Genomic DNA, 24,813 nt, shown 5'->3' on the forward strand with positions numbered 1-24,813 from the left:
GGTGTGTTTTGCAACGGAAGACTATGAATGGTATCATTGTGCACTACTAAAAAAATGTTTGCTACTGTTAGCAGCAGTTTTTGTAGCCTATACAATGTCATTAGCAATATAATGCGTTACCACTCAGTGTCAATAAAAAAGAATATTAAAAAAAAAAAAAAAAAGGTTTGATGTCACCTATCCATAGTGATGCTAGCTAGCAGTAGGCCTAAATAGGAGTCTCCTAGTAGGCCTAAGTGTGGTCAGGCAATTTACTTGTTTCCCAAGAGTACGACAACAGCACTTGAACACAAGACACTGGTACCAGTTCACAAATGGAAACTAGAAAACCACTCAGAGAGCGCAGACCTCCGCCTGTAGGCTATTGCTCTTTCTAGGTTCATTTAAACCTAAACTATTCAGATCGCCACCACGTGGCCATACCATGCCATTACACCACTAAGCGAAAAACATAATCGCCTCCGGAATCCCGACGGCAATAATATAAGGATCACTCCCAAAATGTAATCGTTTCTTCCTTGGGTCACTTCTCATCGAAATCCATCTATTACTCTTTGAGTTATCTTGCTAACAAAACAGACAGACAAACAAAAAACAAACAAACAAACCCCGATGAAAAAATAACTTCCTTGCGGAGATAGCCTATCATCTTTCTTTCCCATGAATGCAGCATTATTCTTGTAGTTCATCAATACACCTGTGAGTGGCGATCGTGAGTTGCGCTCACGGCGCTTCACATCCACGGCGCTCAACCGGAATAGTCCAATACACAGAACCACTGGGAGGTCACAGAAACACACATGACATCACGGCGAGTGCAGGTTGAGCCATAGGGTTGAGCCAGGGCTACTTCAATTTACAACAGAATCGCTGTGACAAAGAGATTGTGTCTGTTCACATGTTTCAGAAAAGCGACGATACTGGAATACTGACATAGCAGACATGGCAACAGGCATAGACTGTATAAATATAGGGGCCGGAGTGGTTATTTTTCTGCAGCCCCGCAATCAGTTCTAGTAGCTCCGAACCAAGATGGCGGATCCATAGTGTGTGCGGAAACTGGCGTCTGATTCTAACAAGGACTATTCAAAGATACTGAAAAGCGGATCGACTGAATTGAAACACAGTAGTTCCCCCACCATATCTGAAAGCGATGGAAGACACCCCACGGCTTAACTTTCAAATCCCAAGGAAAAGCAAAGAAAAAAGAGGTTGTGCATCCCCCCGGTTTCAGTGCTGCTTGTTGTGTATGCTAGGCATGGCTAGCTGGCAGTGGCAGCATGTTTTAGATTTACTCTTGAAGTCCTCCTGTGTATGGCTGCACACTTAACAGATAGTCTGTCAACAAATCATTCAGAGTAATTTGTTCGACCAAATTTGGCGGCACTTGCTTTGGTGAATGTATAATCTACAACTAATCAAGGAAAATTCGTTACCTCACAATGTACAGGTGATATCGTCTCTGCTCTGAAGTGTAATTACAGTGGATTTCTTGAAACCTATGTGTTATATAACTACAACGAGTCATGAAATGATAACGTTAACATACGTAACAACATTTAAAATGATATTCTCAAATTCTCAAAATCAGTGTGACGCTTGTTGGTTCTGTTTGTAGCCACACCCACTGTGCAGCATTACTTAGCCTGCTGCAATTGTGTCGGTAGAGTGTGGTCTGATATTTGTTTCAGTAATTAAATTGATCTTGGACGTGATTTATTGCATGCATTACATCCAGCAGATGCTGTTGCAGAAAGCATTGCATTCGTCGAAAGTTCATAGCGTAGTAAGAAAAGCACATTTGCCTTGAACAGGGAAGAAGAACAATCCAGTGTTTTTGAGAATCACACAAGTAGCCTATCCCATACTATTACAATACTCAAGTGTATCAATATTTCCTTACACCTCTAACAAGCAGTGGACAATTTGACTACCTTTGGTACATGTTGTGGTTTGGTCTGGTTGACCACATCTGCTAGTCTGGCTATCACCATACTAAGCTCAATCTTTTAAGTTTAGACATAAGTCTGGGCAGTCTGCGCTTTATTTCTACTGCACAAGAGGTGTGATGGGCATTGGGCATCATTAAAATGACTTAAAATGTACCCTTTTGGTTAGTCCTCCAAACAATCAGACCGATCCGGGTGCGCCTTTTGGATAAGCCAGTTTGTGATTGGACTCAGAAGATGTGGCCAGGAAGCAGGAGAGATAGATGTGCAGGTTTGCAGGCTAAGCTGCAGAGCGAAATCCAAATCGCCGGCACATCAGGCCGGGTTTACCCAGCCTACACATCTGCAGCATGTTTTAACGAACTATTCTGCCATTCTCATATGCATTTGGTTTGGATTATATTTATAGAATGAACAGTATTGTCTTACATGATATGCTGCTTATGTTGAATAGTGCTTTATAGTGTCTGTTAGGTCACACAATTCCACTGTGCAAACACCTGTCATATTGATTATTGTCTGTCTTTATGTCTCTTTCCCATCACCTCTAGCGCTGTTCCAGTATGTATCCTCAGAGTCCAGGGAGTACACGGACATATCGAAGATTATCACCTCTGGTTATAAGGACCCTTCTTCATGGGGGAGCTACCAGTACACCAAGCATTGCCTTGTTCACAGTGAGCTCCAAGAGAAAGAAGTGAGCCTTCCATATCTGCTAAACTCTCATCATTTCACTTTATTCCTGTTTTTACTTATGGGTTACACCATGCCAAGTCATCACAAATTATTGACTTTTCACAATTCATGTCATGGATTTTCACAAAAACAATAGTAGAAATATTGGATGTTGCAAGGTCCCATGCTTTTCATACAAAATGAAGATCTGTGACCTGAACTTGGAGGTCCTAGGTGAATTGGCATGGAATTCTGCCTGGTGATACTTTGATTGACCAGTTTAGTGCTGCAACTAATGATTATTTTCATAGCTGTCAATTATTTTCTCGATGTATCATTTGATTGCTAAAATGTCAGAAGTGTGGAAAAAATGTCAATCAGTGTTTCCCACAGCTCTATTCTTTGTCCTCAAATGCCTTGTTTTGTTCATGCAAATATATGTTGTAGTTAATAGAAAAATAGGTAAAGCTGACAATCAGGCAAGAAGTTGCAATCAGGGTTTTAGGTCTTTTCTCTCAAAATTACAAATCCAGTCAACAGATTACTAAGGCCTCTTTCTCATATGAACCCTGTTTATGTAGCTGTAAAATAAATGGTTGGATAACCTTTTCGGTGTCCTCATACACTCCCCCTTAATGATAAAGCAACTCCTCTGTTCTCACTTCAAGGCATTTAACGGGTTTCCATCTCTTCTTTAACGGGTCTTCCATCTACGGAAAGGTTTAATCTTAGCTATCTTTAATCTTTGCTAGCGGTTTCCTTATCAGTGGCAGTTGCTAGTGGGCTCATGAACTGGCCGCGCAGCAGAGCTTCACAAGCATCCCTTTCCCTAGTGCTCTGATTTAAACATTGTGCTGTAAAGCTCTCATTTTGAACATGCATGAAAGAGTGTACAGTATGTCTCAAACCAGTGAGCTATCAGTTTGGTAACATTAACAATGCACACTAACAAAAGCACAGTTATCAACCTCTACCAAGCACAGATAACAACCACCTGTGATTTCACAGTTTGTTTCTGATATTAGTGTAGTGAGTAAAGGGATCCATCTTCCCCTTCTCAAACCCACTCATCAATCAGCTTATTTTCTCTCATGCTTTTCTTGCACAGTTGTAGTATCATACTAGATCGCAGGAGGAGAGATTATCGAATCGACTTTAGCATGTCAGCTTCATTCTTACATTGGACCTTATCGTTAAATTGGATGGGTTTCTGGGGCGTAGGCTGTGCAGTCGCAGCCCCTTATTTGCAGGTTCCCATATATGAAAAAAATAACAATCACAAAAACTGTTTGGATGTCGCAACCAAGTCTATATTTGCAGTAATTAAATGAGAACTCTGGCCAATTTTAACACGGATCTCAGTTGACCATGTTGACCAGAAAAAATGAAAAAAAAAACGGTGCTGTCTAACAGCCGACTAACAGCTTAAGCAGCCAAAGTGCCTGATATGCTGTGCTATGAGAGCATGTACTAACTAAACTGTGCCTTTGTGCCTCCTGACCGACTCAAAATGTCATGACAAGTGCTGTGCAACATGAACAGGGTCCATTGTGCGTGTTCAACCCAATAATTCTGAAGGAACAGCATAAATCCTGTGTTTGTAACCTAAGCTGTCAGCCTACCAGTTTCCCTCCATTGTCTCCTGTGGCCTGAAGTCCATACTAAAGTTTTCTGTTAATATCTCGAGAGGGGGTTATTTCTATACTGTTTGGTAAAGTTGCATGCATAGTCTACAGCAAAAACTACAAGAGCTATGAAAATATGATGTGTTTATTTATTTTTTGACACCTCCCACCGTGACACAGGTTCGTGGATACGAGTGTCGGGCTTTCAGTTTTGATACGCATATGGTTACAGCCAGGGCTCTAAATTAACACCGGGTAAAAAAAAACAACCTTACTAGCCACTTTGGCTGGTGGTGAGTGAAAGATAAAATTGTGTCCTGATTAGAATGGTATAGTGATTCTTGACCATAGGGCCGTGGCCAGCACCCCACCGAGGGTCGCAACAAACGTTCAGTTTTGCACCTGTGGGCCGCGTGACTGCCATCAGGGGTGTCCAAACTACGGCCCGCGACGCACTTCAATGCGGCCTGCCGAGCATGCATTTGGTTATCATTGGCTGTTCGCAATTTTTTTCTTCTTAGAGAACGTTTACATTTACAATGTCAATATCAAAACAGCATGTTACATAGAGATGATAGGCTACTCTTTAAAATCTCTGCAGCAATCTAATTTACGTTATGTTACTAATAACGTTACTCATAATGTAGGCCTAATTGGGAACGTGTTTGAGTGTGCATGAAAGGGGGAGAGAGCACCAGCTGGCTTTTCATTGTTGATGACTGAGATCTCGTTTTTATAAGGAATGTAAAAGAAAAACGCAAAGACAACAGTTGTTCCACTACTGAAAGGTAAACTGTGAGAGGGCAGGCATAGCAGCCACTGAGTGGAGCCGGCAAGAGTCTTAGGCTTCGTTCACACTGGCAGTCGAAATCCGATTTTTTGCTTATCTGGATTGTATCTAGCTTGAATTTAGGGTAGTCTGAACGGCACAAAACCGCATGAAATGCGATTTTTCCAATGCTGATTCGCACCACATACGGAGGTGGTTTCAATATCACTTACTATCGGATATGACTCAATCTGAACAGTCAAACGTCTTGATTAGGATTTCAAAGTGCCCCTTTCGTCATTTGCACTGTGACAAACAAATACAACGTAATTCTGAGTGACGGAAGTGATTGATTGATTGATTCAGCGCATGCGCCAGGGCTACCAGCAAAACAAAAACCAACGTCAGACTCAATTCATCATTTTATGGTGAAACATGGAAAACTGTAACGTTAAGGGCAAGGCCATAGCCATGATATCAACATTGGGGGGGACCAAATTTGTGGCGGGGTCTGACAAAATGTCAACACATTTCATTCTTAACCATCATTTTCCATATTTTTTTCAAATGATCAAATATCTCAGAATTGTTTTTCTCCTCACACACCTCCAGAGAAGGGGGCGTTCTTGTGTCATGACGGGAACACCCCTTTATGGCTGCAGCTGGATGATATTGGGTCAGCATGCTCATGCTCTCTATCAGGGGGGCCCATAGCGTACTGTAGACCATGTAGACTATAGGCTATATAAACACGGTAGTTGTTCAACCAGATGAATAAAATAGAATGGGTTTCACAGTGTTATTTGTAGTGGTGTTGTAGACTGATACAACTCACATTCAATACAATAATAGTTAACCTAATTACAGAATCATAGATGTTCTGTAGGCTATCTATCAATCTATCTATCTATCTATCTATTTTATGCATCAGTCAGGAGCCATAGCCAATTAAAAATACATGATAAGAATATTGGTGTCACAATTGTTTTGAAATTGATAATAGGTCAAGAAGTTTGATATTTTTGATAAGTTTGATTTGGGAATGAAATTTACTTAGCCTACATTTATCTTTAATGTCAAGTCAAATTGAGTGCCTGTCACTTTAAGAACTTGAGAATAATTTAATTGAGTCTAAAATTATGCCTAGGAATATGAAAGCAATGCTTATGTTCTAATTCTATGTAGTTTATCTAAATGTTAAAAAAAAAAAAAAACAAGGAAGAACACAATATTCAAGCAGTAGTTCATTATTTTGGTTGTGCCACAGCCTGAAGATGGAGAACAAGTAGAAATGTATTGCAATTTAAAAACGGGATTACTCGGGAATGGCTTGGGAGTTATTCCACCGCGATGGGCCAGGTGTGGAGATGGAATGTAATATGAATTCATTTCGTGTATCCACGTTGATTTTCTTGCGAACCGTTTATTACAGCAATCAGTGTAGGCTAATACCATCAGAAAGCTTGTGATTAGCCTAAACTTCGTGAGCAATCCACCAGAGAATAATTGGTGCACAATTTGATTCTTTCGCGAGTTGCAGAAAGAAGAATTTATAATTATATTTCGTGTATGCAGAATTTACATTGATACCACCAGAAAGCTCATGCTCTGTCAAGTGACATGCATATCAGTGTGACTAGAACTTCGTGAGCAATCCGATAGAGAAGAATGGGCGAGCATTTTGCATTTTGCGTCTCAGATAATTTCTCTGCGCTGAAAACATTGTAGCCTACATTAGAGACAGATAGCCTACTATACCTGTAGTTGATCTAAAGAGACCGCCTATGCCTTAAATTTGTCTCCTGTCTAAACAATATGTCTAGTCTAGTCACTAACTGTCAACTGAAAGTGAACAGATTGATGAAAAAGGAGAATGGATTTGGCGTGACATTTCTTGCGTGTGTGTGAGAGCTTGAGATTAATGTTGAAAGCGTGCGTCACGCCAGGTAGGCTACTAGGCTACTAATGAAGGTGCTACTTTGTGCATTTGATTGCATTTGCCAGTGGCAATTCAGATCGCGGTCGTTACCGTTGGTTTCCTGTAGCGGTTTTTATTTATTTATTGTCCGAATATTGGGGGGGACATTTTGGTCGTATCTGAATATTGGGGGGGACACGTCCCCCTCAATGTCTATGGTGACTACGGCCTTGGTTAAGGGTGACGAGGTATTTGCGCCGGGGCTATGCATAATAAGTTGGAAAATATCAGAAATAATTGTGTACAACTCTACCTAATGAATCCAGGTGTGTGTAATTTATATCGGATCTGAGCATTGCACACCAAGATCGGATGTGATCACTTGCAATATGCAATGAGAACAGTCAGTCAGAAAGATCAGGTTCTGATCGGATCGAAGACATCCGATTTCGACTGCCAAAACATTAGTACATCTGGCCCCCAGACTCTTAACCTGAGGGGAGGGTGAAACAGAGGAGTAATCAATAGAAAGAGAAAAGCTGTCTGTTTTGGATAGAGTGGATTTGGTACCAATGAGGAGGACCTCGGTTTTGTTACTTTAAAAACTCAGTGAGAAACAACGTTTCAATGGCAGCTTCTAATAACATCAATTTATCTATGCCAACAGTTCTGTAGACTGACACCTGCACCTTCGAATACAGTAGAGAGACTGGCATAACAATAAGAAGTAGGGTATGGAATTATGACTTCACGTGAAGTTAAAACTGAAGATGTACAGTCGGTAAGCTCCAATATCCAAAGTGCGTGATTATAACTGTTAAACACTATTTAACAATATAGCCTCGTGGATAAGGTAATGTCAGGAAATATGCCACCGTGTGACACTGTAATGAGGAAAAGCATGAAGCCGTATCAGCTTATTAAGCATAAAATTTCATACTGTAATGTTAATTTGCAACGTTCTGTGTAGCCTACATGTATTTAGAACTAAGTCTACTGCCGAAATTGAGGAATATGCTGTTTCACCTTGTAGTGGCGCTCAACCTCAATTACAGCCCTCCGGAGCGCGTAGCTGGAAATGTGCTCAAGCCAGGGCAGAATGCACGCAAGAGTTGTATACTGTATAAAAAAAAAGCTCAGATTTTGGGTTGCTCCTCCCAAAACGGTTAACTCCCTCCATGCGTAAATGACAGACTTAAATGAACGGCAGAATTCGCGCAGAGTGAAATGCGCGCAGTTACGCACTTTTTTGACTTACACACCCTTATGCGCCTAAGAACTAAAATATTTAGGAGGCTCAAATGTTGCAGGCTGGTGCATAAATAGGAAAAGTATGCGGTAAAATCTCCACGAGTGGTCTGGATGATCCTGTATGGTCATAGCAGTCCCTCAAAGTTGATCATAAATTTATGGGAGTTCTTGGTTGGGCTCTGTTTAGGCCTTCAGAAGACATATTTTTACTCAACATAGGCTCTTGATTTTTAACCCCTTATCGAGATTTGAGCTGGGACGATTAGTCGACATAATCGACTTAATCGATTACATAAATTCGTCAACTTGAATAATTTGCATTAACTATTCGCAACATAGATTTATTAACACACCCATGATGATCTAGCCTACATCCCAATCCCAACGTAACACCGGTGTGATAGTTTTGCCCATGGCTATACATGTGAGAATGAGACACTTGTTTGTTTGTTTTAAGTGTTTTATGTGTTGAGTAGCTTACACGAGGATAATTTATGTACATTGATTCCAACTTGGCCATAATAGTAGGCTATACACGATTTAAAAGCATGCCCACGTGTGTGCACATGTAGGCTATTCAAACAATCCTAAAACAGCTTGCAAATTATTTTCCCTTGCCCAGCAAGTGTTACCTAAGGCAAAACTTTCTTCCGACAAACGCAGTCCACTGATGGCTGCTGCCAGGAAGACCATGGCTCAGAAATCTTGGCCATAACAAAAGTCAAAGGCTTGTGGTCCACAAAGGCAGTGAATGATCGGCCTTCCAGCAGGAAACGGAAATGCCAGGAAAAGGCCCAGCAGCTCCCGGTCAAAAGTGCTGTACTTCCTCTCCACTGGGCGCAACTGCCGGCTGAAAAAGGCCAGCGGCTGCCAGGCACCATCGACCAGCTACTCGTGGACGGCACCCACAGCAAAGTCAGAGGCATCAGTTGTGATGGCGATAGGCACATCTGAGGCTCGGTGGGCTAGCATGGTGGCATTGCCCATGGCCTTTTTGGTGTCAATGAATGCCCGAGTCCTTTCCTCTGTCCAGTCAACAGGGTGTTTAGCTTTCTCACCCTTAAGAGCCTCGTAGAGGGGACACCTGAGATGAGCTGCGTGTGGGACAAAGCGATGATAGAAAGTCACCATGCCTAGGAATTCCTGTAGGGGTCTGACCGTGGCTGGTCGCGGGAACTGGCAAATGGCCTCCACCTTAGCAGCTGGCGTGACATGGTGGCCAAGGAAGTCAATGGCAGACAACCCGAAATGGCACTTCGCTGTGTTGTCGATCAGTCCATGATTGTCCAGACACCGAAACAGAACCCTGAGGTGCGCCAGGTGTTCAGCCTTGGAAGTGCTAGCCACGACGATGTCGTCCAGGTACACAAAAACAAATGTCAAGTCACACAGAACACTGCGGCATTTTTTAACCCAAATGGCATGCAGAGGAACCAAAAGGAGTGATGACTGCAGTCTTGGGAACGTCCTGTGGATGCAGCGCCACCTGGTGATAACCACGGATGAGGTCCACCTTTGAAAAAATTACCTTACCAGCCAAGCGGGCAGAAAAGTCCTGAATATGGGGAACAGGGTAGCGGTCGGTTGTAGTGGCCTCATTCAAGCGGCTGTAGTCACCACACGGACGCCAGCCTCATGCTTCTGAACCATGTGCAGAGGTGAAGCCCATGGACTGTTAGAGCGCTGCACGATGCCAAGGCGCTCCAGTGTCTCAAACTCTGCCTTTCCAATGGTGAGCTTCGCAGGATCCAAACGCCTAGCACGTGCGTAAACAGGAGGACCAACAGTTGTGATGTGATGATCCACACCATGTTTGACCACGCCGGACGAGAAAGTAGGTTGGGCGAGGGCAGGGAAATCTGCCAGGAGGCATGAAAACTCGGCAACTGCAAAAGTGCTGGACTGAAGGGATGAACTGGAACTGCTGCGTGTGCAAGGGAGTGAGGAGAAGATCTCGGCGTTGACCAGGCAACTCCATTCAGGCCAAGTCGGGACCCCGCTTACCCTGTTGAATGTCCAAGTCCGTAGCAGGCAAAACGCTTACCTGCGCACCTCCACAGAGGAAACGACGTCCGGATGCAGCATCAGTGACGAACGGCAACCCACCTGTATGTCCGACACTCATTGCTGCAGATGAGCGCCAGCCCTCCCGTTTCCCGTCGCTTTGAAACGACACTTCATAGCCTTACCCTGCGATCCATTTGTATCGTAAGTCGCCCGCCCGAGTTGAAAAGTGTAAATTACCCAGCTTTCTTGCGGCATTTTACGGAGGAACGCCCCCTTTACCTCGGAGTGCTTGCCAGTACCCCGAGTTGGGCTTACGACCTGTCGACAAACATGGCTGCGCCCATAGTCGAGATGAGATGACGTGTCGAGATGAGATGACGTGTTTTTTGTATTTGTACTGTGTTGGTCGTTTTAATGACAATGGAATGCTTTAACACACTAGAATACATTGCTGCTTCAATCCGGTCACCAATTCTGCATTTAACGGTCTAGCTGTGCGTGCAATACAATGTAATGATTTGTTTTCCAGATGCTTTGCTAAAGAGGCTAGCGCAAAACAATAACAATGACTAGCTAGCCTGTTAATGCCCATCTAGACGAGAGCTCCCTCTGGTGGTGGCGATTCTGCACCGCATGGTGCATGACAGACAAAAACGTATCTGCCTCTTAAGCCAGGTCGCAGGGGTCCGTGATGGAAGAACCAGAAAGGGCAGACCACACCTCCACTGGCAGCTGCTGAAGAAAAAGCTCCTTGAAGATGAAACAACGCTCGTGGGCGCAGAGGAGAGACAGCCTGTGATCCATGAGTTCAGAAGGCTTTGCATCACCTAAGCCACTCAATGAAAGCAAACGGCGGGCTCGTTCAGAATCGTCCAGCTTGAAAGTCCCCAGCGAGAGTCCTTTAAGGCAGACATATTTACCTTCCTCTGGTGGATTCTGCAGCAAACTCACAACCCTGACAGCGACTGAACTACCCAGGGCCGCAACGACATAATAATACTTCTTTGCATCGTCCGTTACCCGTCTGATCGCGAATTGAGCCTCTGCTTGAGCAAACCACACTGCAACATGTACATCCCAAAACTCCGGTAGTTTAAGCGCATATGCGTTAGTCGTCATTATAAAAACTCTAGATTACCGATAAAAAGATGTTTAAAAGCCCGAACTTGGGGAAAACTTTTATTCACCGTAAACAACTCTCCGACACAACACCGTAAACAGTGCACACAAACAGGTACAAGCAGGCTGCGACTGCAACAATAACATTCAAGCAAACACGTAATGGCTGGCTGTGAATTATGTTAAAATTATGTTAAAATACTACAAGTGCCAAGCGCCGGTCATTTTGCCGCTGAGACGTATTACTTGAAGCGCCATGTTGGTTTGACCTAGATATACCTAGAACTGTGATTAGAAAAAAAAGAAAATATTTTCACTCGATTAAATTCCAGGACCTTACGTTCACGACTTTTCCTAAATACGTGTTATTTCACCCAGTATTTTTACATGATCAAAAGCACACCGGTACCAGCTAGTTTAGAGCTATTTTGCGCTTACTTCTGTGACAACACTGCCAGTCTCACGTTCGGCCTTGTTTTTTCAGGCTGCGGTGTTCTTTTCTCACAGCAGATGTCGCAAGGGCTCCCTCCTATAAGTTTCCTGTCAGTCAGGCATGAGAATAATATTTTTACCATAAAACATATAGTTTATATATGTGCAATATGTAGTTTATATGTGATTTATTTTAATGACTGTTTTTCATTTACATGGCATAGTCTATGGAGGCGATTTACAGTGGCAAAATGCAAGTTTGTTTTGAAAAGCGAATTGTTATGCATTGTGATGTTGTTCTATTAGGCATACGTGTGTAAAAAATATTGTCAGCTGAAATTCGTCGTTTTTAAATTAGTTTCGGCCAAATCATTAATCTGTGCACAACTAACAAAGACATTGGCAAGCGATTCTTATGAATTATTTCCAGATGAAACTCGTCGAATTTAAATTAGTCATTCATCTGCAGGCAACTAAAGGACTTGGGCAAACTTTTCTTATGCATTTATTTGGGCTTACCTAATATGCCTACGTACATTTATAGTTGTATATCTTCTAAGTTGTATATCTTCTATAGTTGTATCTTTTAAAGCTCAGACTAATGTAAGCATTTATTACATATTTGCTGTAAATAAACCACTATTTACTATCGATTTACCAAAAAGATTGGGATATTGTTCCTTTCAGCACACAGCGTCGAGTGGCGCTAGCTCTCTCATCTAGCACTCAAGACCCGGGTTCAATCCCCGCCACAAGCGAATTTTTGTAGCTTACATTGACTGAATTCAATGACCGTTTTTCAACGTCGTTAATGGTTTTTGATAACAAACTATCTGAAATAAACAGATAGATAAACAAATGTTTTGAAATAAAGACAAATAAGCAGTCCAACAGATCGTCAGAACACACTATCCATTGCAAACATAGCCTATTTGAAACCTTCGCACATGGAGGCATTCAATAGAAGAAAAATTAGCATAGTTGTCTTGTGCGATCATTCCCCCTCCCTCATACACTCGTCTAACCAGTTCACTTAAGGCCAGTTCAAACACAAGATCCGCGACGAGACTAGCTGCAACATTCTAAAAAACAGCAACTTTCTGCAACAATCTGTTCTAAAACTGGGGCGTTTAGACCACTGCAACGACATTAAAACGGCAACAATGTTACCAGAACAACAGTCTAGGCGTGAGGACAAGATAGAAGTTTTTAGCCAATAGCTCCGCACAAAAGTGTTCTAAAACTCTGCAACTAAGATTTGACATGTTGAATGTTAAGCGATGGCTTGAAACTTCTTGCAACTGCTAGCAACTTTTGATTCACACCGCCGCAACTGCTCTCCGCAACCGTCTCAGACTGTAGCGAATCTTCGGTTTGAACTGGCCTTTACAGACATCACCTATGCGGCATTGAGTACAACTGGCCCCCCCCTCCCCCTGCATCTTTTAGTAGGCTAGGCCTACTGTATTAGCTGTTTGATTTGTGAGGCAGAGCAGTAGGCTGGCTGTTTAGGCAACTCGTGGAAGAATGCGCAATCATGTTTGATCGCATATGGGCGTGTCAGAATGTACGAATTCGCCTGCGTGCGTGTGAGAAAATGTGTGTGAATGCTGAACCACGAATTCACATAGAAGTTAAAGCAACACTTAAGAGTTTTTCGTACCTAAAAATAATGTTCCCAAAATCATTTCAGTGGTTCATCAACTCGTAAGAGGGTGAACGGCACTTCTGCTTTCACTTCGCTGCCCTCTATCGGTTATCACCGCACTATGTAACTTTACGAGGTGGGGTAGTTTATCTGTAGTTTGATTAAATGAGACATCAGAAACTACAAATTTTGCTTGCTTCGATGTCGCAATGCATCATACTTTCATAAAATCATGCAACATATTCTACCTTGTCTGTTATTTGCTGGATAAACAAAAAGTGTGTGTGCGACAGAGGAGACAAAGGAGAACATCTTTCACTCATCATTTTTAATTACTTCTCGCGCCTAAGCCTGCTCAGCATAGCCTATTGCTCTCTCTATCTCCCTCCCACCGAGGTAGCCTACAAGATGCTTCTCCCTCCCTAAGGTATAAATGAATGAAAATTGTTTTAGAAAGTAGCCGCGGTAGCCTGTTAAATGCGGCATAAAATCCTGGCTACTGTGTTATTGAAACCAGACAAGGTTAGGCTTCGTCTTTGTTCCAGGTCCGTGATCATTTTCGGCTGCGCGAACATAGGTTACCTATTAAATGAATAGAAGTGAATTTGGGGAGTGAATTAGAACTAGCCACCCATTCATTTTAGAGCTTAGATTATCTGCTCAAACTCGAACTACGGGCCGGTGTTACGGTTCTCGAGATCCAACAACACCGGTGTTGGGGCGAAATTGTTCATCCCTCCCCTCGGTTCCGTTGGGTCAGGCTCCTAATCACAGAACGCATGCCTCTGTTTTAAAATAGCCTATAAATAACATTTCTTAGTGCAAACTGAATTTATGACCAAACGTTTTGATTTGTGCACGAAGCGCCATCTAGCTATCATTATGTGTACTGTAAGTAACAGCACGGCGCTTCTAGTAGGAAGTCAAAGCGGTCTGATGACTGGGGCACGGCACTTCTAGGTATAAGTGGGTCAGAACGGCACGCCGTTTTTAGTGTTAACAACACTTTGAGATTTAAAAAAATATATATATTTTTAGAAAATATAATGCAATGCTGATGTAATTTAAAGTCTTCAAGTTACTCCCATTGAGTAATCTATCAGAATTCTTTTTAGGGTGTATTCTGTAATCTGTAGTGGAATGCAGTAACTCTCCCGGCCCCAGCTGTGGCGCAACTGGCTGGGGCACCTGCACCGCACACTGGCGACCCGGGCTCGATTCCCTCTCCGGATCCCACCCCGACTCTTCCTCCCATTCACTTCCTGTCATTCTCCACTGTCCTATAACATTAAATGCATAAAAGCCCCAAAAATATATACTAAAAAAAATGTAACTCCCCCAACACTGCAATTGAAAAAACAACCATGTCCCTCCAGATGCCACTTCAGCCAGGCTACCCAATTGCAGAGTAGAACAAAAGCTTACCTACCTTATCTTAAAACCAATGTCTTTTTTTTTAGGTTTTTTTTTAACACATCTCTATGTGTTCAGATAGAGACAACACTCTTTGTGTTGCTTCTAACACATTTGTTTTAAGAGTGTGGTAAGTAACTGGCTGAGATTGGTTCAAGTCCCACTTGTGACAATGGGTCCTCCCTCACTGTAGCTACCACAGTGGGTAATGGTCACAAACACTGTTCTTCAAATACTATCAAGGAATCAACTGCTTGGACCCTGATCATCGCTGCTCTGCAGCTATATGTGTTATTATTATTGTTATTATTAATTTAAGACCTTTGTCCACCATGTGAACTTTTGTTTGTTGTAGTTCATTGAGAAGAGACGGGAGCTGAAATTGGAGGGCCGCTCGGAGAAGGAGATGGTGGAGTCCTATTGCTTCATTCTTTGTGAAAGCTACAAGGTAAATGCTTTGTTTGATTAAAGAAAACATGTGTGCACACTATACACATTAAAAACATTTTGAGATTTGCTGTGTTGTGATTGGCCTGGAGGAGAAGAAAAGCGGGCTGAGTGCTTTCCGAAGGTGATTCGTTTGGCATCTTGCTTGAAGTAGATACATGCCATCGCTCCTGCAGCCTTGGAGTAATTTAGGGGTTTCCTTATGTTTTGTGGATCGCTTATTTTGTTAAACCATCCTGTTGAACTGAAATCGGCCTACTCTCCTGGTCATGCACAGGTTTGAAGAGACAAGCAGCCAGTTGGTAAACACGCCAACCCAGACCACAGCATATACACACACATTAAGATAAAAACACTCTCATGAACATTCACGCACACCCAGGGTTAACGGCAGGTAATGTACTCGGTCAGGTGCTAACTGTAGCTAGACAATGTAGTGATACTTGTGGCTTTGGTATTGTTCGTTGTTTGTTAGCCAACCGTGTTAGAGAATGTTTTAAGTGCAGTTGTTTAGCTTGTTCCAAAGAAACTACACGTCCATTTTCTATAACACTGATGGCATCAGCACAGCCATTGGTTGTGTTGAACTACACTGGTAACTGTACTCAGCTGTATGTCATTATAGCCTGTCCCAAGCCGTAGTTGTCATTTGTTCCTGGCTTCTGGTCAGGGGTGTCACGATTCTCCAAATCCTTTCAGTTAAATCGTCTATGTTAAAGTCAGTTTAATATTACTAATAATGCATTCCTTATGTTGTTAACCTTTTATGGCCTTTTCCTGTTCTGTTTTGGGATTTTACTTTGAAACAGCTTTTTATTTTGAAACCGGTCCAACGCCGAGGTTGTAAACAGACCAAACATTAAACATAGACGTGAACATAATGAAATGAAAACACAGAATGATCATTTGATTATTTCAGCACACTCCAAAGAGACTCAAGGTTGGTCAATGCGCTTATTTATGTGCATTTTATGCCTTAAAGTAAATTTGGACTGTAACTAGATCATCTTTTCACTTGGTTAATTGAGTAAGTTAGTGTTAATTGACGTGAATGAACAACAAAATACTTCCACACTGGCAATTTCAGAGTACCAAGAGGGCCTTTGATTTCGGTTGGTCGATTTATTTTTTATTTATTTTATTTTTTATTGGCTGTAGCCTGAAGTTAGAGTAGTGTTGACGCCGCAGTTTAACGCTTGTGTGTGTTGCCGTGACATTGGCTAGATCGTTGATTCTACCTTTGAGTTTGCAATTGTGTCACCCCTAGTTCTGGGGATTGGGAAATCTGCTTCAATGGGAGGGCCTCCAGATGGGACTGCAGAGCAAATTAAATTTGTGAATAGGTTTGTCTAGGCTCACCCAGGCTAAAGTCCAATGTCAAGTACCAAGGCAGAAAATATTCACCTGTTTTACCATATTGCTTTTCAGCTGCAGAGCATCTGTGATAAAGGCCTGCATGTTGGACACAGCTGGATGAATATGCTGGGGAATCCCTCCAAGGGTGAGAGGATGAAGTCATTTAACAGTGACTACTATTGGTTGTGCCAAGATATCATGTGCATCATTACTCCAAATGCAATGTGCATTGGTCTTTGGACCTCTGGGCACAAATGATTATTTGTTTCAATAAAGATTGTTCATCTGCTTATATGTTCACACATACTTCAAAACAAATGTTGATCTGTTGATTTTTCTGTTTTCATTTGTAGGTGTTTACTTGTCTAAGTACTCAGATTTGCTTCAGATAAACCCTTTTGAGCCTGGATGCACTGGAGAAATCATCATCTTCAAAGTGATAAAGGTATGTATCACTTTTTGCATAGTGTTATTTTGTTGGAGTTTACAGAATAACAGGACAAGAATGCTAGAAACAAACACCATCCATTCACAAGCTTTGAGTAGCTTTGAGTATCAAACGGCGCAGGTAACATCATTTGCTACATCTAGGGCTGCACAATATATCGAATTTTAATCACGATCACGATATTGGCTTCCCGCGATCAAATTCGCGTAACCCTCTCTGGTGTTTTTTTAAAGCCACTCTAGCACTCCGTAAACCACTGTCTGATCACGTGCCTCCATGAGCCAATTAGAGTTGCTCCCTGCACCGCGCAGTTTAGTCTCTAGATGTAGACATTAGTCACAGAGGATAAAGTAACGTGGTGAACATACCACAACAGGTAGCAGTCGCAGTGTTTCCCACACATAGACTAATTAGTGGCGGTGCGCCACAGTTTCAACGCCGGCCGCCACAAACATGCGTTTCGTTGTTCATTTATTTTTTAACGCTATTAAAAACACGCATCGTATTCGCTGCATTTCCCTTTCCTCCTTTCTCTCTGTCACTCACGCGTCTCTCTCTCTCACACGCACACACACACACACACACACACACCCTCCGTGCTCACCGCGTCTCCATTTAAATCATCCATGGAAACGTGGAAGCCTTGCCTACTCAGGGACCAACTTTTTGAGAGTGCGACTGAAAAAAAATCTATGTCGCAATGGTGCACCTGATGCTGCTCGGGTGAAAGCATATCTGTCGTAAGTTTTCATTGTAGACTATGCATGCAACTTTACCAAACAGTAGGCCTATAAAAGTAAACCCCCTCGCTTTGGCCCGCTTTCTCTCGCTCTCCCTCTCGTGCACAGTCAATGGACACCCGCCCTCGACATGCACATTTAATCCAAATAAAACATTCTCAATCGTGAAAGCAATGACACATAGAAGACTAGCTAAATTATTATTAAATCCGTTTATCATAAATAATTAGCATGCTGCACAGATTTGATTAAAACTCTTGCATCTCAATACCAATGTTTTCCAACTTCAAAACTCAAAAGGGCCTGTCCCAAGGAGAACAAGTGTTGGCCTACCTTGAAACTTAAACACACATGGGGAAACTGAACAGTCCAACCAGTAGACTAAGCTAGCCAACTATAGCCTATTTTGTTTACAATATTTTGAGGTTTCAACCAGACAGCTGAATTAAAGAGGTGGAGTTGTATATGAACAGTAGGCTATAATCTGCATAAAGTGTGCTGTTATGAATATCAGACATTAAGGATTTTCTCTTTTTATATATCTTATTCTATTCTATTCTATTCTATTCTATTCTATAGATATAATATAATACTCTGGTTTTCCAAGGTAGGCTCTTTAAATGTTATTTAATAATAATAAAAAAAAATCCAAACACCATTATAATAAGCCTATGACAATAAAATAGTGATAATCATTTTGGCCATTATCGTGCAGCCCTAGCTACATCCATAACATTAAAACTCACACAAGAAATGCGCATACAGCTTTATCTTGTCCCATTATGATCACAACTTTTATAGCGGTGCATCCATCGACTTCGTCATTGCAGAACATTGTAGCGACAGAACAAGAAACAATACTGGCATCTCAAATTTCAGTCATTCAGAAAACAATCGTACAGTACGTAGATAAGAGTGTATTATATTACATTAGTCATTGCACGTTTGAAAAAGCATCAGCTTACTGATGAAGACATCAGGGATATCTTTCCATCCAATGTTGCCTCTGATCATTGAGCCTGAATCTGCCCCTGAGGAAAGGGACTCCCCTGAGGAGTTGCTGTGGAGGGTGGCATCAGAGGACACTGGAAATGTCAGTTGGAGGGAAGGACATTTTTGTCTGAAAGGTGTCATCTTTGCCAGATCTGTCTCAGGGGTTAGGAAGCAATCTGACAATCCGACGGAGGTGGGGGTTTTAAAATGTTCATCATTCCCTCCACTGTGGATACTATTGTGACCAAGACCAACAGCTATGCCAAGACACCAGGGAGAAGTTCAACTGTGTTGGAAAGCTGGATAGCTGAATTCTATCGCTTTTTGGCCTGGCTGTGTTCGTTCTTATGGGTCTAGTTACAAAATATCACCACATCAGAGATTACTGGAGCACAAATCTCCTGCTATCTGTGCCATTCTTTGTCACTGTGTTTTCTCAGGGCCATTGCTTCTTGCTACTAAGAGCTCTCCATTTTACCAGCATGACCTCAACTGACCCCCTTAAGAAAAATCAGTCTGTTTTGACGATTGACAGATTTTTTAGCCCCACCTAGACCTATGTATTAAGGAGTCTGATGAAGTGGAAATGTTGGCTATCCTCCAAACATTACATCCCATCAAAATGACATTTGGAATGAAACTGTTTAGTGCTGTGTGATGTCATGACAGGATAGGACATGATCATTTACACAGGCAAATTAACAGACATGACGGAGTGTGGGGATATCTGGGTCAGTTGTTCTCACACTGTGGGAGCCTTCCTGGATAAGAGTCATGTTCTATATGTGGTGTACCAGCCCTGCCCTTTTCTCTCATCTTTAAGCACGAGATACACCAACCCGACGGTTGGACGTCTGGAGGAGTTGGATGGGGTTGGGAAGAAATCGGTCCCGTGTCCCAGTTCGTCAGAGGTGGTCGGGAGACTTTTTTCCCGTCGGGATCTCGTCGGGAGAGTTTGAGCTTGCTCAGTCGGGGCTAGCGTCGGCGTCGGGGTGTTGGCCGTTGGGGTAGTCTGATTGGTTGTGCGAGAGGTGTTGGTTGCTGCACCTCGAAATGGCTACCCCTTGGCTTGCTTTGTTTGCTAGTGTAGCACAGGCTGGTTTGGTTTGTTTTGTTTACTACTAGGCTAGTTGTCTGTGTTGGTTGCGTAGTCTAGCACTTGCTAGTTTTGCTACGACTAGCCTACTACTACAACCAGATACTTTCTTGGCTAGCGGACATTGGACACGTGTGAAATGTGTATGCTTTGTTTATGTGCTGCTCACGAGACTAGCCACCCTAGCGCCCCTGGTGCTATCCCAGGGAGTGTTTGCGCAGGCGCACAAAGTTTAAGCGGTTAGGTTATGTTTTCATCAGGGTCTGTCTGTCTGTCCTGTCTGTCCTGTCGGTCTGTCGGTCTGTCGGTCTGTCGGTCTGTCTGTCTGTCTGTCTGTGTCAGGAAAATCTTCCCGATAGTAAGACACAAGAACCACAACACGTAGTACGTTTACTCTTGGCCGAGAGGAGAGAGTGCCCAGAAAGGAGAATTCTCCTCTCTGCAAAGCAGTCTCTGACTTTCTCCTCGCAGCGCAAGTCTTTTTATTCAGCGGAGTGTGGCTCATCAGTTATACAACCAGTGGTTACAACAGTTGTTTACCAGACACTTTTTTTTACAGTAAGTTCCTCTTTAAACTTAGAATCTGCACACTGAACTTTTCTTGGTGTGAACTAGACAAGAACATTCTGTGTCTGCAGATTTAGGTGTCGGCGGTCAAGGGTCACTTTATGTCTACAGCATCTTGCAAGCACACCTACAACAATGATAATAATGTTTTGTTTGTTTGTTTGTTTGTAAGATAACTCAAAAAGTGATGGATGGATTTCGATGACATTTTTATCTGATCTGGATCCAGGAGGCGGTTACGTTTTCGCTTGGTGGAGGTCTGCGCTCTCTGAGTGCCTTTCTAGTTTGTTGAGAAATCAAGACCTATTTACCACCATCTCAAATTACAGGCCACAAATGGGGTGTTAGTAGGCGTAGGCAGGTCAAGACATCTATGGTCATGCCCCCAAAATAATGGCAGTAAGGGTACAAGGTTGAATTGGTGACATTAATTACAGTAGAACCTCCACACGCTACCATACTACCACACAGCTATCACTTCTGCCCCCTGCAGGCAGACTCTGTGTGTCACATCTAGCAAGTTTATTCAGCAAAACTATTTAGTGTGTTTTTAGTATGAAGAGACTTAAGTAGTGCTCTCAAAAGAATTGGACTTAACTTTAGAAGACTTTGACTTAACTAAATAAATACATTTGCTCACATGGCAGCTAAATTGAGTCATATGATTTTACAAGAAAGCGCTATGTAAGTCTCTTAATACTGAAAACAATACACTACAATTTCTGATCTTGATATAACATAAATTGGTTAGATTTGATTAGATAGGCCTTGTTTTGTGTATTCATGCAGTTGTTGATGGCTGTAAGTAGCCTAAGCTAAAGTCCACTGAGGAAAAGGCTGGGGGGTGGTTCACGCATTGAAAAATGTATCTAGACAAAATGTCCTTTTATAAGAAAGAAGCAAACGTTTCAGCCATTCCTGCTATTCTCCATGCTCCCAATGAGTCAACCACAGACATGCAATTAACAAATAGGTTACCCAGTGGGTTCAATGCAAACAAGAGACAGGTGTAATGGGAGGGGCTAAGCTGGGGTCCACAACATTTTGAAACAGAAACCTCCCCTAAATATTCAAAACTACTGATTAAGGCCCATAAGGCTCTAAACAATGCCAAATTCAGTAATATGAGACAAATTCACTTTATGATTTTAAATAAAGCGTCTGCTAATTTCCATAACCATACATTAAAACACTGGTCCTTTTCTCCTTAAATGAAAATGTTGGGGTATACAGTTTACACAACAGACCAAAAATATCACAATTTGTCACCACATATTGTGTCAACAACCTGTAATGTAATGTTATGTATATGTTACATAGGCCACTGTGACTCTATTCTTAATTTGAAATTGACACACACACTATGAGCTTTATTTTCTTTCCGTAGTAGGTGTTGATAGTCATGATGAGATTATCAATATTCACCACTATACAGTATGTCAGATCTAGTTCAGTAAAATTATTGATATAGTACAAGTACTTATCAGGCATCACAACGGTCATAAGTTCCAAGTTATTTATTCATTAGTGTCTTATTTGTAATAATGACAAAGCTACATCAGCATATTTAAGCATATAATAGTGAATTATGCAGATCCCATTCACTTTTTTTTCTACCATATCCACTTTTTTTTTCAGGGTAAAATGAAGAGCATCTCTGATAACATGTCCCGAAGTCTAGACCCCACCCCGAAATTTGACAGCCACATTTCGAAGAACTTTTCTCGAGTGGTATCTCACCGCTCCTACAGAGCCTTTGAGCACACACAGGTACACACACTCTCACTACTCAGCAAAGACAAATATCTGGTCTGCTACATATTTACAAAATCTGCCTGTGTCTAGGTGGAGTTGTTTAATTTGACCTGTGCTTTAAATTAGTGTCATTCAATGTGAAATGCTTCCTTTGGTTTTCTAGTCGAAGTGTACAAAACTAATATTAACAGAAATTTGTTGTGGATGCTAATGTGCCATATCTCAACAGCAATACTTTTACGAGTATACAGACATTGATGTCCGATCACGACCAAGGCACATCTGTCCATATGCTGTGTTGACCTTCCAGTTCAAAGGCAAAGAAACAGCCCCTCTTGCCAAGCCTATGCCTCCCCTCAGGTAGTACTTCCTCATTGAAGTTGCATTACACCTTATCTTAATAGCATGTGATGTGAGCGAGCAGTTTGATATCCAAGAACTCGTTTATCAATGAGTTATTCTTCTATTTTTGTATTTTGTAGGTCCAACAGCTTCACATCAGGAAAAGGTATGATTTTCTAAATTTCACATTATATTTCTTTCCCTATTTCTTGTGCCTATTGAAATACTGTAGATGCTGAAAAAACACAGTGGTTATGCTATTGGATAAATAGCAGACAAAAAGCAAGATGTGTATGTAACCAGTTTCTGTGTGACAACAGGAAATCAGAAATCATGAACAGATATGTACTACCGAATCAACAGAAGCCATGTTTTCAAACTCCTCTAGTGTATTATGGTCATTACACTGGTTATTCCCTGGCAGGTGTTCTAGACAGAAACAAATGAAGGCAGGGAGACCGTGAGGTTAAATACTGGTCTGTTTTATGGAGGAAACCCACGCTACCCATGTAAAACTCTGTAGTGATGAATTTGATCATCTTATGAATATGTGTTGTGCTATGTTAGTATGTGATACCTACAGTGTAATATATACTAACTTATAGTCTTAGAAATGTTGTAAAATGATTTAAATTGATTTAAAAAAACACCACTACGGTTAAATTGGTTTGTTTTAGATCCGGTGGAATTGCCTTGACTACGCTACGTTATGGCTTTGGTACTCGGGGGGCAAGCGGCAGCGGCAAGCGTAACACAACGCTCAAACCATAATAATGAATCTAAACATTCTATCTCGTTCCTAAGTTCAATCTTTGTTGCTACGTCCTTAGACGAATCTGATTGGTTAAAATACCTAAACATTCTAAATCTGATTGTGATGAGCCGAGCGTTGCGCTTGAACCAAGTTCAACTCCCAGTTTGTTCAACGCTAGCGTTACGCCAGCATTGTCACTGTTCCGCTGCCGAACCATAGAGAACAATAGGAAACCTGCCGCTTGCCGCTGGCTAGTGTGATCCCCGCCTAAAGCAAAGACAAACATCTATAAGGATCTATTCCAATAGCCACTGTAGTGAAGGATATACATTACTATTATTAATATATTATTACACCGGAAGGTTGTAATTTAATTGAACAACAGTTGTTTTTTACAGTACGGTGTTCATATTGCACCAATAAAAATGGAATTGTCTCACTGTGAAATATATGGCATAGAATTTGTTTGCTTGTCTCATCCCATAGGAAAGAGCAGCTATGTTGTGTGGAGTGGCCATCTGACTAATGGTGGAAAGGAGGCGTACCATGTGTCTCTTCGCTCCCTCTCCCATCCTATCCTGCCCTTTAAACTGTAAGAGAAACTATGTAGACATGGTTTTGTAGAGTGGAGGATTATGGTGTTCTCAACTAAATGGATGACTAACTTTGTACCACCTTAAACTATTTGCTTCAATAATAATAACATACACTTTGTTTGACCATGAAATTCTACAGTACTACTCCTATCAATCCTACCTTGGTCCTGAATATACTTTGCTAATCCTGTCAGTACAGTATGTTTCATTTGTAATATCTAAATGCAAATGAGGGAAAATGATGCCCCTCTATTGGATGAACAATGGCCAATATCCTCAGAACAATAAATATGCTAACCAGGTCATCTAGTTCTGGTTTGATGATGACTATTCTGGTTTCTGTTGCTTTCTGAGCTGTCTTTTTTGTCATCTTTTACAGGCCAGACAAAATAGAGATTGGTACAGTAATGCACCTAGACCAGGTCAAGCTAAAGGTCCCTCCTGCACTCTTTTCTTGGGATCTCTACAGTGGGAGTCAGGAAGGTGAGGCTCTTTATACCCACCTGAAATTATTTTCATTTGTGTTTATTCACCTCTGATTATTTTGTGGTTTGACTTGTCCATTAGTTTGTTCACTTTCTCTACGCTTCTAAACGTACATCTATAGGGACTCTCCCCACAGTAGCAGAGTCTGAGAAGTGTAATGACATTTTGAGCCTAGTCAGTGGCTTAAAGTAGTGATCTACTTTGATGTAGTGAGCTTGCCCCTAAAACTATGCTGTATGCTGTTTCCTTGCAAATGCATTCTGGTCTTACTCAAACTACTCTGATTAAAGGGATATTCCGCCATTTTTGGAAATACACTCATTTTCCACCTCCCCTCGAGCAAAACAATCGATATTTACCTTGTTCCCGTTCGTCCAGCCATTCTGTGAGTCTGGCGATACAACTTTTAGCTTCAGCCTAGCATAGA

At 41.9% G+C, this 24,813-nt stretch overlaps 1 protein-coding gene across 1 annotated transcript in view; it reads left to right on the forward strand.

Moving 5' to 3' along the window:
* Positions 1 to 811: 811 nt before the first annotated feature.
* tasora (transcription activation suppressor a) overlaps positions 812 to 24,813 on the forward strand; it is a 37,136-nt gene continuing 13,134 nt past the window's right edge. The window contains exons 1-10 of the mRNA XM_062544818.1: positions 812 to 1,211; positions 2,501 to 2,646; positions 15,162 to 15,254; positions 16,682 to 16,754; positions 16,963 to 17,054; positions 22,092 to 22,223; positions 22,438 to 22,568; positions 22,691 to 22,716; positions 23,791 to 23,896; positions 24,280 to 24,383. Coding sequence (XP_062400802.1) covers positions 1,154 to 1,211; positions 2,501 to 2,646; positions 15,162 to 15,254; positions 16,682 to 16,754; positions 16,963 to 17,054; positions 22,092 to 22,223; positions 22,438 to 22,568; positions 22,691 to 22,716; positions 23,791 to 23,896; positions 24,280 to 24,383 — 961 coding nt within the window. The 5' untranslated portion in view covers positions 812 to 1,153. The remainder of the gene's footprint in view (positions 1,212 to 2,500; positions 2,647 to 15,161; positions 15,255 to 16,681; positions 16,755 to 16,962; positions 17,055 to 22,091; positions 22,224 to 22,437; positions 22,569 to 22,690; positions 22,717 to 23,790; positions 23,897 to 24,279; positions 24,384 to 24,813) is intronic.

The sequence above is a fragment of the Sardina pilchardus genome, chromosome 9 (assembly GCF_963854185.1).
Source record: "Sardina pilchardus chromosome 9, fSarPil1.1, whole genome shotgun sequence".
NCBI classification, from domain to species: domain Eukaryota; kingdom Metazoa; phylum Chordata; class Actinopteri; order Clupeiformes; family Clupeidae; genus Sardina; species Sardina pilchardus.